The sequence below is a fragment of the Erythranthe guttata genome, chromosome 10 (assembly GCF_056151865.1).
Source record: "Erythranthe guttata isolate IM_541 chromosome 10, IM_541, whole genome shotgun sequence".
NCBI lineage: Eukaryota > Viridiplantae > Streptophyta > Magnoliopsida > Lamiales > Phrymaceae > Erythranthe > Erythranthe guttata.
The window spans coordinates 6,616,883-6,629,670 of NC_142542.1; the positions used below are offsets into that span (position 1 = coordinate 6,616,883).

General features: G+C 42.8%; 1 protein-coding gene, 1 long non-coding RNA gene and 1 pseudogene across 3 annotated transcripts; 2 read left to right on the top strand and 1 right to left on the bottom strand.

Moving 5' to 3' along the window:
• The first annotated feature begins 23 nt into the window (after positions 1–23).
• On the top strand, positions 24–6,814 carry LOC105964407 (uncharacterized). 2 transcript variants are annotated; one of them, XR_016033905.1, is made up of 4 exons: positions 24–410; positions 535–666; positions 1,352–1,547; positions 5,312–6,814. It is a non-coding gene; the product is annotated as an uncharacterized LOC105964407 (long non-coding RNA). The 2 variants fall into 2 exon arrangements; XR_016033906.1 differs by having other exon boundaries at positions 28–410; positions 1,352–1,436; positions 6,654–6,814.
• Positions 2,191–3,576, top strand: LOC148767381 (uncharacterized; annotated as a pseudogene).
• Positions 6,815–6,873: 59 nt separating the features above from the next.
• LOC148767382 (uncharacterized) lies at positions 6,874–9,522 on the bottom strand. Its single transcript, XM_088824591.1, has one exon. It carries the CDS (start codon positions 9,520–9,522, stop codon positions 6,874–6,876), a length of 2,649 nt encoding a protein of 882 aa, XP_088680717.1.
• Between the last annotated feature and the right edge of the window lie 3,266 nt (positions 9,523–12,788).

The window sequence follows — 12,788 nt, forward strand, 5'->3', positions numbered from 1 at the left end:
CTTGGCAATCAAGTTTATGAAATAGGCGGATAAGTGAGAAAGTCTTCGTCATCTTCATCCGATTAATAGCATATTCCGACTTCACTTCTGCCTATAAATTACCCCTTCTCGTCGATAGAATCATCATCCACAAATCACATAGAACTCCAAGAAATTGAGTGATTAATTATAGGAATAGTTTGAGAGAGAGATCAAGAATATTAGAGATGAGCTATGGTTCAACCGACGGAGAGAACGATGGTGAATTGACAATCATTCCAGCAGAGTTTCAGCGGTCGGGATTTATCATTGGAAAGCCCTCGACGTAAGCTTCAATTTGGTGGTGGTTTCCGGCTGTTGTCTCACATGGTGGTCGCCGGAGTTCGATGAGAAGTCCAGCCTGCCGCTGAAGTTTTAAGAGCCGATTTGAGGTACCTAGGCTTCGAATTTCGGATTTATTTCTCCTGGGAACTTATAGAACAGACTATATAATATAGCAATATCATCTTTTCCCCAAATTTCGACTATCATATATAACCGAATTAAACCCGACAGTTATGTCGGCAAAATTCAGAGAAATGAAAAACTGCTGCCGCACCTGTTTTCGGAACAGAATTTGGAGAGTTTGGAGTGCGAATTTGGGAATCATTCCTTGACGAAACTCGTAGAGGACCGCGAGAAATATTAGTAAGTGTTAAATTGCTTCTAATTTGAGCAAGGTTTATAGACTTTTAGAGATGAGAATTAGACGGCTGTAAATCTGTTAAAACAGGGCAGTTTTGAGTATTCTTCTTACGGGGCCGTGTTTGCTATGTTGAGCTAATAATTTGAGTTGTTTGTCTTCTGAGAACTTGTAGTTTACATTGTAAGGTTCATTTGGTGTATTATTTGGACAATTTGGATAACTCTACAAATTGTTATGATTTTTCAAATAAGCTGTACCATAAATAATCTTTCCAAAATCCCGGCAGTTCTGTAATGCTGGTTTGAGGCTGTTTCTGCTGTTTTTGGTTCAGAATTTGGGACTAAAGCCTTATGTGAAGTCGTAGTATTTTCTGTTAGCTTTCATTTGGCATATTACTCTCCCAATTTGGATAATTGTACCAATTGTTATGATTTTTCAAAGAAATTGTGGAAACAAATGTTTTAAACCTTTGTTTCGAGAACTCGTCAAACAAACACGAGTTAACTCCGTACCATGCGAATTTATGCCTGGAGTGGGTTGTATTTGGTAAATAGAATGCCGTAGAAATTGTGTATTATGTTCGATTGTCGGTTACGGCATAAGATTTAAGTTAGGATAAAATAGAAGCGGATAGTAAACGATTATATTAGCATTTGGAATCTTGTTAAGTGATGAATATGTTTATAGGTGTCGAGCGTACTAAAGCTCTCATTCAAGACTTGAGCATGACTCGAGAGTAAGGTGTTCTTATAGCACTTGCATTGGACTTCAGGTGAGGATCCCTATCCCTTGTCTATTCTTTCTGGAAAAACAAAATATATGCCGAGCACTCTGTAGACGCATAAAATTAATTAATTGGTTAATTAAATTAGCCAATTAAATTGTGTCTAAATTAAATTATAATTTATCTTACAAAATAAGTTATGGAGATAATTATCAATTAATTATTGGCCAATAGGATTATTTCTTCTCTTCCAAGTTATAAGAGATAAATATCAATTTAAAGAGAGCCAATCAAATCGCGTCACGTCATCAAGTAGACTTTAAGTAGGACTCTTATTCTACCACTATAAATAGGGACCCTCTATACACAATTCAAAACACAACTCAAGAAGAAGAAAAACTATAGGAGAAAATTCTTTCTACAATATTCAAGTCGTTCTTCAACAAATTCAAGGCGTTCTTCATCAAATCGAGGGTGTTCTTCAACAAATCAAGATCGAAGGAAAATTGAAGGGCCAAATCCATCAAGAACTCCAAGATCTTCAAGTCAAAGCTCGTCAAAGTTCAGCGTTCGATCCGAGATTCAAGTCGCAAGACCCTCAGAAAACGTTATTCAAGTTCAAAATCAAATCCGGAGAAGATCAAGTCAACGACCCGACTCCGAAATTCAAAGTCAACATATATTCTTCTTAAGAGAAGAATCAGAGGATTAAATTAGAGTTTGTAACCCGCAATATCTTATTTTAATTCAATAAAATTATCTTTGTGCAATTCTTTCTTGTTTGTTTACATAGGAGATACGAATTTGTTGCTACAAATTTTGGCACGCCCGGTGGGACCTCTCTACCTCTCATCTCTTCTCTCTCTCGAAGATCCTCGAAGTGTTGCAGTGACTGCTCTACGTTCACAATGAAGATTGCTACTTCGGATTCATCAAGTGTGGGCTTAGGTACAAGGAGTATGGCTAAGAAGCTGCAAGCATCCTCCGAGACTAACTCGACGCCTCAAACCATTCAGAAAGGCTTACCACCTCTTGTCAACACAAGCGCAGACGTGGAAGGTTCAAAACGAGAGATTTCACAGCCCACGCCTCGTTCAACATCAAGCTACTCAGAGGTGGCATCCGTCATGACAACAAACGCTACAACCATGGAGGAGCAAATTGCAAGTTTGACAAAGGCCATTGAGGGACTCGCAAAGCATGTTCAACAACGAGATTCTCAAATTGCCGAGTTGATCAACAAGATGGACAAAGCCGATGCTATTCAAGTTGTGGAGAATCAGATAGAGGTTCAAGACGAAGTCGAGACATCCACAAAGCAACAACCAGTTGAAAACGAGAAGGCTCCAGCTCAAGAACTTCAAGTTTCTCCAGAAGGGATGATTCATGTAGATCAAGTGATGACGCTGATCAGTGGAACCATCAAAGACAAGTTGGAAGGGAGCTCGAAGTCTCCATCAAACTATGTCAAGCCATACACGCAAAGGATTGATGATCTAAGGATGCCAATGGGCTATATACCTCCAAAGTTTCAACAATTTGACGGCAAAGGCAACCCCAAGCAACATATGGCACACTTCGTCGAAACTTGCAATGATGCCGGGACGTACGGAGATCACCTCGTCAAGCAATTCGTCCGATCGCTCAAAGACAACGCGTTTGATTGGTACATTGATTTGGGGGCAAACTCCATCGATAGTTGGAAGCACTTAGAGGAATAATTTCTCAACCGCTTTTACAGCACTCGAAGAACAGTCAGCATGATTGAGCTCACCAATTCCCGCCAATGGAAGAAGGAACCTGTCATCGACTACATCAAACGTTGGAGAAATTTGAGTCTCAATTGCAAGGATCGACTGTCTGAGACATCAGCTATTGAACTGTGCATCCAAGGAATGCAATGGGGACTCCGATATATCCTTCAAGTAATTCAACCTAAAAGTTTTGAAGAGTTGGCCACTCGAGCACATGATATGGAGTTGAGCATACTTGCAAATCAAATTGAAGAATCACCATTCCAAAAGCCGTACCAGCTCAAAGAAGTGCATCTTGAAGAAGAACAAGAAAATCATGAGGATGGGGGCAAGTCTTTTGAAGAAGCAACACCCTATGCAATATGACAGTTCCAATCAAGTGAAACACTCCTTGACACGAGTTTAAAAGGTCCACATGTCCAAATCAAGCACTCCTTGACACGAGTTTAAAAGGTCTACATGTCCAAATCAGACACTCATTGACACGAGTTTAAAAGGTCTACATGTCCAAATCAGACACTCCTTGATACGAGTTTAAAAGGTCTACATGTCCAAATCAAATCAAGTACTCCTTGACACGAGTTTAAAAGGTCTACAAGTCCAAATCAAGTGAAATACACTTTGACACGAGTTTAAAAGGTCTACAAGTCCAAATCAACTGAAATACTCCCTGATACGAGCATAAACTATCTACATATCCAAGTCAAATCAAGGCTCCTTGATACGAGCATAAACTATCTACATATCCAAATCAAGTCAAGGCTCCTTGATACGAGCATAAACTATCTACATATCCAAATCAAGTCAAGGCTCCTCGATACGAGCATAAACTATCTATATATCCAAATCAAGTCAAGGCTCCTTGATACGAGCATAAACTATCTACATATCCAAGTCAAATCAAGGCTCCTTGATACGAGCATAAACTATCTACATATCCAAATCAAGTCAAGGCTCATTGATACGAGCATTAACTATCTACATATCCAAATCAAGTCAAGGCTCCTCGATACGAGCATAAACTATCTATATGTCCAAATCAAGTCAAGCCTCCTTGATACGAGCATAAACTATCTACAAATTCAAGTCAAATGCTCCTTCAGTACGAGCTTAAACTGCAAATGTTTCTCCTTGTCCACATGAGTATAAACTGTGCACGACATCCCTCAAAAGGATATATTTTGAACTACGTTATGACTTGATCCCTTTATAGGGTACGTAGGCAACTTAGAATCTCTCTAAGTTCAGTCATGATTTCAAAAGATATATGTTCTTTGGTAGATCAAGATGCAATCAAAGTTGAGCAATTATCGAGACTCATCCACTCCAAGATGCATTGTCCGTGAACAAGTCTCGAGGGGGCATTTGTAGACGCATAAAATTAATTAATTGGTTAATTAAATTAGCCAATTAAATTGTGTCTAAATTAAATTATAATTTATCTTACAAAATAAGTTATGGAGATAATTATCAATTAATTATTGGCCAATAGGATTATTTCTTCTCTTCCAAGTTATAAGAGATAAATATCAATTTAAAGAGAGCCAATCAAATCGCGTCACGTCATCAAGTAGACTTTAAGTAGGACTCTTATTCTACCACTATAAATAGGGACCCTCTATACACAATTCAAAACACAACTCAAGAAGAAGAAAAACCGTAGGAGAAAATTCTTTCTACAATATTCAAGTCGTTCTTCAACAAATTCAAGGCGTTCTTCATCAAATCGAGGGTGTTCTTCAACAAATCAAGATCGAAGGAAAATTGAAGGGCCAAATCCATCAAGAACTCCAAGATCTTCAAGTCAAAGCTCGTCAAAGTTCAACGTTCGATCCGAGATTCAAGTCGCAAGACCCTCGGAAAACGTTATTCAAGTTCAAAATCAAATCCGGAGAAGATCAAGTCAACGACCCGACTCCGAAATTCAAAGTCAACATAGATTCTTCTTAAGAGAAGAATCAGAGGATTAAATTAGAGTTTGTAACCCGCAATATCTTATTTTAATTCAATAAAATTATCTTTGTGCAATTCTTTCTTGTTTGTTTATATAGGAGATAAGAATTTGTTGCTACACACTCGTATCGTTCGGTTTATTATTGTTATTACTCGTCGTTTAAATTCAATATATATTTATTGTCACCTATCTTGTGAACTAATTTGATTTCCGAGAATTATTAATTCTTGAGCTATTGAAATCTTTGATCGATTCGAAATCCTCTTCATGGAACTTAATAAGTTCTCATCTTGATTCGTGAATTATTCGAATAATTTCTCATCTCGATTCTTTGACTACTCAATTGAGTTCGTTTATCGACCTTAAATAATTCAACGAGTTTCAGTCCGACTCTCTATCAATTGTGAATCGTTTCACATATTGACTTATATAATAGTTGGAACCACTTCTTCTATTATGATTTAGTAAATCATTTGATTTGTTTCTACAGTGGTTCAATGAACGTAAATCGTTCTTTTCCCGACTCTTGGACCATTTAGGATTATTGTATTGATCCACTAAATCATTCGTTCCATACCTACTGTGAATTGATGGATCGTTCATATCTTAAATTCCCATTGATCCTTTGAAACCACTTGTCTTTCGAGCTATACAACTACATATTCTATTTTAACCGTAGACTATTGGTGACTGAGATCCATCTTCATCAATTGTTATACGATCTTGAATTGTGGTCACTCTCTTATTGAAACCATTGATCGTACCCTTCTTGACTTGGGATTTTGTGACCACAAGATATTATCACTTGTTATTGGAATCCCACAATCGTTGAACTGTGATATTGACTCTTTCCAAAGTGGAATTCATTATGGGGATTCAAAATGTAAATTGAGATAGTCGGAAGCATATCCGTATCTCTATATTATTGGTTCCTTTGGGGACGCCCTAAGGATAATTGACCAGTTGGGCCCGGGGCTGTTCGAAAAAGACTGCTGGGCGGTATTGGGCCGACGGTGGATGGTCTCTTCGACAGTACCCATATTGGATCTAGACCATTGGCATAGTTGGAGGTTAACTGTGCTGATGGATGGATCGGCATGCGCCCGGGCATGCCTATTGATCAATTAGCAGGGTAGCTCCCTGATCGGGGTTATAAGGTAGTAACGACTAAGGGAGTCACAAGGCTGGTACGGGTACATGAACAAATTGTTACCATGGTAATCTCCATGGTCTCATATTTGATATCCGAAATAGTTATCGTGGGAATCTCCACAGAATTTATAATTGATATCCGGGAATTACCCCTTGAATATTGTTCTTTACCTGTACATATTGTGTCTATTGTTTACTATGATCATACTGATGTGCCTTATACTTTGGCCTATTATTCCTTATCGAACGATCATTCTCTAGATGGTCCAATTTCAACTCCAATTCCAACTCCAATTCCTTGAACGCTTATATTGTGATTATTATTTGATTCGACTGTTTTTCCCTCGTACTCCTCACTAAGTCCACTTGGACTTACTCCTCCTTTATTTTTCTTCTTATTCTCAGTAACAGGTGCATTAGTAGACGATTATGTTGAAGGCTCTTAGGAGTAAAAGTTATTCAAAGATTTTAGAGAGTTTAATCTAGTGTTGTGTTTAAGAATGATTGAAATTCGAGAACTATGAATACGAGATTAGTTGTGGCATTTGGTTGTCACGTGTATTTGATATTATTGTTGATAAATTAAGTAGGAGACATTGTATTTATCGTAAGTCATTGTATTTATTTATTGTAATGAAAAAAAAAAGTACAGTGTATTTCGGTAGTGGGCGTCACAGTCGGCTTGTTCCTCCCACGACTTAGCCATCTTCAATGCTCCGGGACTCCGTCCGTCGGTTGCCGTAGCCAAAGTGGGTGGCGTAAGTGGCTGTTGTCCCGTTGCAAGCTCCAATGTACTCCTCCCCGTGGCTTCACTCCGCTGCAAATTGTAAGAGAATTGAGCCACGTCGAGGTGCTTCGCCCAATCTTTTTGATTGGCTCCCACGAAGTGCCGTAAGTAGCACTCGAGTAGGGCGTTCACTCTCTCCGTTTGCCCGTCGGTTTGGGGGTGAAAACTGGTCGAGAAGCAAAGCTCGGACCCCAAAATCTTGAAAAGCTCCGTCCATAATCGTCCCGTGAAGCGCGACTCTCGATCGCTTATGATGTTCCTCGGTAATCCCCAATATTTGAAATCCAATGAGATCGACTCCCATGGTCGCTCGGGGATTGGGAGTGGCTCAAGTAACCCTGCCGGTTGTTTATTCTCCACCTTGTCTTGTTGGCACACAAGACAAGTCTTCACGTATGCATCGACACTGTCCCGCATGTGAGGCCAAAAGTAGGCCGTCTCGAGCAACGCCATTGTCCGCCTTTGGCCCGGATGCCCCGCCCACTTGGTATCGTGGCATTCCCTTATGAGGTCCTTCCTCAAGCTACCCCACTTCGGAACGAAGAGTCGCTGCCCCTTTGTGTAGAGTAGGCCGTCCTCTACCCAAAATTGCCTCGTCTTGCCCTCCTTGACGAGTCGGATTAGCTCCTTGGCCATGGGATCACGTTCGAGCCCTTCTCGGATCATGTCGGCCAAGTTCCCCCTTGTCGAGCTAATGGCTGCGAGTAATGCGTCGGCCACAATATTCACCTTTCTCGGTTTGTACTCCTTTAAAGCGGCTAAGAATGTTGGCTCGCCCCGTCGAACTCCCTTGGCAACTTGCGTGGCCGACAGTTGCCTTGGTTGCGTGCTTTCTTCCTTAGTGGTGCCGTTGATGGCCGGCACCATGCAAGGTGTCCCCTTCTCTAAGATACGTACGGAATTAAAACAAGGCATCGGGATAGCCATTACCTTGCGGAAGAAATCCATGCCTAGCACCACCTTGAAGTCATCCATTGGTGCTACCGAAAAATCCACTTGGCCCTTCCAAGTGCCTAAGTGTAGCTCCGCGTCTCGTGCTACACCGTTGAGCGGTTGTGCCTTAGCGTTAACGGCCTTGAGCCAACCGTCTCGTCTGGTCCACCGTAGGCCAACCCTCTTGGCCTCGTCCTCGGTGATAAAGTTGTGGGTTGCTCCCGTGTCCACCATCACCTTTGCTGGGGTACCGTTGAAGCGGGCCTCCACGTACATCAGCCCCTTGCTTGATGTTGCCGGCATCGGTTTAGCCTTTAAGGCGTTCAGAAGTTGGAGCGATCCCATGTTGCCTAGCTCCTCGTTTGTGCCTTGCTCGGCCTCTTGTTGTAAGAGTGCCGACAATGACCCCATCTTGGGACATTGACTCATCGCGTGCGGCCCCTTGCACACGAAGCATCCTCCATTAGGCACAAACGACTTCTTCTTCTCTTCAAGTTGTTGTCGTGAGGATGGCTTGTCTCCTCCCCTCGAGGTTGACGCTCGCCGTGGGTCTCGGTTATCTCGATGGTTATGTCCATGATTGCCCCGTCTCTCTCCTCCGCCTTTAGTCGGGCTCCACTTCTCTTTTCGCAATGTCTCTCTCGGTTGGTACTCGGTTAAAGACTCGGCGGCGGCAATAGCTTCATCGACGGATTTGATATCTCGTCGGTGGAGTTCTTGCTTGGCCCAGCCTTGTAACCCATCGGTGAAGTGGAAAAGAAGGTCCTCCTCGGAGAGGTTGGGAATTTGAAGGGTGAGGGTGGTGAACTCCGTCACGTACTCGCGGATTGAATTTCGTTGCTTGAGTTCCCTCAACTTCCTTCGAGCTTCATAGACGACGTTCTCCGGGTAGAAGTGTCGCTTGAGTTCCCTCTTGAACTCTTCCCAAGTATCGATTCGGCAAATGCCTTTCTCGATATCGGCGTGCTTTCTACGCCACCACAACATTGCCGTATCGGAAAGATAAAGGGAAGAAGTTCTTACCTTGATCGTCTCGTCGACTAGACCGATACCCTCGAAGTATTGCTCCATCCTCCATAGGAAGTTCTCGACTTCCTTGGCGTCCCTTACGCCGTTGAATCCCGTTGGCTTCGGGCAGTCCACCCTTGGACTCGAAGTAACACCAACGCTACCGTTAGCGGCGGCCTTTTTGCACAAGGCCAAGTCGTCGCGCATCCCCTCGATGCTCTCTTGGAGGGATTGGATGATGGCCTCCAATCGATCCAACCGTTCCTCCCGCAACACCTCATTGTCTCTAGACAAATCGAGTTGCTCGGCGACGTGATTCTCCAACACCTCCGTATCGTGCTCGAGCTTCTCGAATCGTTCGCTAAGCTCCGCTATGGCGACGTTATTCTCGAGCCTCTCGAGTCTTTCGCCATGATCCGTTAGCACGGCCTCATTACCGGTACTCTCCCCACGAGCCTTGCTGTGGTCCCTCTTCTTCTTGTTGTTTACGTGGGCCTCCCTGCCACGTCCCTCGGTCACGTACGAGATATCTTCAACGTTCGCCATCGTTGAGAATTCGATCAACACAAAGCCCTTAGCCGAGCTCTGATACCACTCGTCACGGACTTGTTCCCTTAACAAAGAACCGTGCGGCCTTAGCTCCTTCTCGCCCCTCGCGATAGCTAAGTCAGCCTCTAAGAATTGTGTTGCGAATGCTAAGTGATGAAAACGAAGAAAGAAAGTAAGAAGACAAGAGAGTTGGTAGGAAAAGTACTTTATTGGATTTATTGTTGGATGTGTGTTGGCTGATTACAAATGAGGACCCTACCTCTATTTATACAAGACCACTTCCTCAATGGACGGTGGAGATCGATATGATCTAACGGTTGGGAATGGAACACTCCAAAGAATCCCTAAAATGACTCTACCTACCACCACCTACCTCTACCTACCAAAGAATCCCTACCTACCAGTATACAATTGGGTCAACTTAGGCCTAACCCTATTTGGGCTAAGTCTTGGACTCTTTAACCTCCCCAACCCAAGGGAAATCGGCAAGGGGTTGGGTCAAAACTCGCGGGCCGTGACAAGCGGCTGACTTTGACGAGGTTCTTGTCTTGACTATATTTATTGTGCATCTGAAATTATTTGCATCAATGTTTTCAAAATTGATTCATCTGATTTTTATTTATTTATTAATTTATTGATTTATTTATTTTGGGGTTACTACAGGATGAATTGGAGGCTGAGCTCGAAGAATTGGAAGGTGCAGAACTGGAAGAACAACTTCTCCAGCCATCGACGACAGCCCCTACTTCTTCAGTGCATGCTCCGAGTGCCAAATTACCTAATCGCCCTCAGAAACAAACGCAAGAGGAAGATGAACTTGCTGCTCTGCGTGCAGAAATGGCACTTTAATTATCCGCTCTCTTTGTTAATCTCGTAATTTAGTCCATTTCTTGGTATATTTATATTTTTATATAGCGATACGTTGGGTCAGTTCGTTTGGAGTTGAATTATTTCAATGCCTCAGTTACGTGCAACATTTTTACATACTAAATATGTGTACAGGAAATATCAGGTAAAACAAATAATAATGAGAATAAAATTAAATTGGCAAAATATTGCAGAAATCAACCCAACTTGGAAAAAAAAAATATAAGCTTGACTGAAATGGCAAATTGTGCAATGTGGGTCAGAGCCAAAGCAAGCAGCATCAGCACATATGCTACTCCTTGATCAATTGTTACCCCTGCAAATTAAAAAATACATAACGTTGGGAAACAAGAACTCGAAATCCAATGTGAAATTACTAAAAAGGGTTTACTAGAAACATATCTGAAATAAAAAAAAAATTGTACGATACGTGCACTTGCGTGTATGTATTTTAACCAACATCGGGTGATTAGTAACTATTGATCTGCACATAATCACACGCACTCATGTGTATGTGTACTTAGTAGAAAGTTATTTAACCATATTAATGATAAGAAAAATAGGTCTTGTTAAAAAAACGTACGTACGACATAAAAAAATATAGTTCACTCCACCAAATAGAGAATCTTAGATTACCTCAAAAATACACCAGCCTATATACAATAAATTAAGAGCTACTTCAATATGAGGACTAAATGAAGTATTGATGATGTAAGAAATAGATCACCTGGTGTGTTGAAGCTGGGAGAGGAAAGTAGGTCATGTGCTCACGAGCTAGATAGTCCTGAGAACTTTAATTTACTCTAGGATCCTGCGAACAGAAAACACGTGAACTAGGCCGGAGGTTGATCCGGCGGAAACCCCTCCGACGCTCAAGTCAGACGTGCGGATAGTCGGTAATTGTCGAGAGAATTCGAATAGAAGAATTGATTGAATAATAATAGCGTACCTTTATTAAATGAATTTAAGTTGTATTTATACTTTATTGATTGGGCCGAAATCAATTTATCGGGCCCAACTTTCTTTAGGTGTGAGTGGGCCTTCGTATAAATAGCTACTGAGTTGGGCCTGTGGCCAGTAAGTATGGGTCTATTGGGCTGGGCCAATAGGCATATTATTAAGCCCCCCACTCTCGAGTCGATGTGGGAGTGAATTGGGGTGAAGTGCCACATCGTGTCGAGAGTAGACGTTTTTCGTGCTTGTGTCGTCGACGGAGGGATAATAATAATAATTTATTATTATTACTGTGTGGGCCGGAGTCGTGAGCGGATTTATATTTAAAGTGCACAAATATAAAAATTTGTTTAGTAGTAGCTAAGTCCTTGTGAAATCAGTAGAGGAGAGTATCAAGAACCCCGCCGAATAAATATGGGTGAGTAATCAAATTTATTCTTTATATATCTCTCTCTTTTATTTTGCTCCATATACTTCGTTGTAGAAAAGAATTTGTTCGCTGGCTGAGAAGATCTGTAGATAAAATAAGTATATGTCCCAAGTGGGGAAGGCGAAACAGTTGAAAATTATCCTGCGAAAGTCGATTGTAGAGACCGAGATGACGTTTGGAACCATAGGGAAGGTAATTGGGTCGAGTTCCGGTAAAAAAGTTGCACCGGAGAAAGAAACATCGCGTTCCGATTGCACGCGGTTAGGGATATCTGGAGAAATTTATGCGGAACCAGTAGATGAAGCCGCGCGGCTCGGGGATGTGAGGGGAGCCGCGCGGCTCAGCTCCGCGCGAAGTGGAGCCGCGCAATCCGTGTGTGAGGTTGAAGCCGGGCACGGAGCCCGGAGTGGAAAAGTGTGTGTGGAGAGAGAAGAGAGAGAGAAGGGGGTAGGTGGAGATGGTGGGGTTGGGGTGGGTGGTGCTGGGGCTGGTAGGTGTAGGAGGAGGGAGGAGAGAGAGAGAGAGAAGGAGAGGGTAGGTAGGGCTGGTCGGGGTAGGGGTAGGGAGGAGAGAGAAAGAGAGGAGGAAAAGGGTAGGGGGTAGGGTGGGGCGCGTCGCGCGGGGGGGGGGGGGGGGGGGGGGGGGGGTACCCGCGCAACGCGCGGGGGGGTCTGGCGCGCGTGGACGCGCGTCCGCCGCGTCCGCCGCGCGTGGGGGCGCGTGCGGGCGCGTGGAGGGGCCGTTTTCGGCCGTATTCGAGGCGCGTCAACCTGTTTCTTCTCCGGGTGATTTTTTGGCATCAAATGTTGGTATTCCTAATATTGGTGATGATGTTGGTACTAGTAGGAGACGTCTTCGGTCTCAATTTGTGGATTTTGGGAGTGATAGTGAAGAATCGCTTAAGTCGAGTTCTTCTAATGAGTCCGAGGGATCCGAGGGATCCGAGAGTGATGTAATTCCGGATGGAGATGTGGAAGATGGTGATGACATTCCAGGCGAAGATGTCATTATA

What these genes read in the sequence shown, in the direction of transcription:
- LOC148767382 (XM_088824591.1), bottom strand. Translation starts at nt 9,522, where the DNA reads ATGGCGAACGTTGAAGATATCTCGTACGTGACCGAGGGACGTGGCAGG.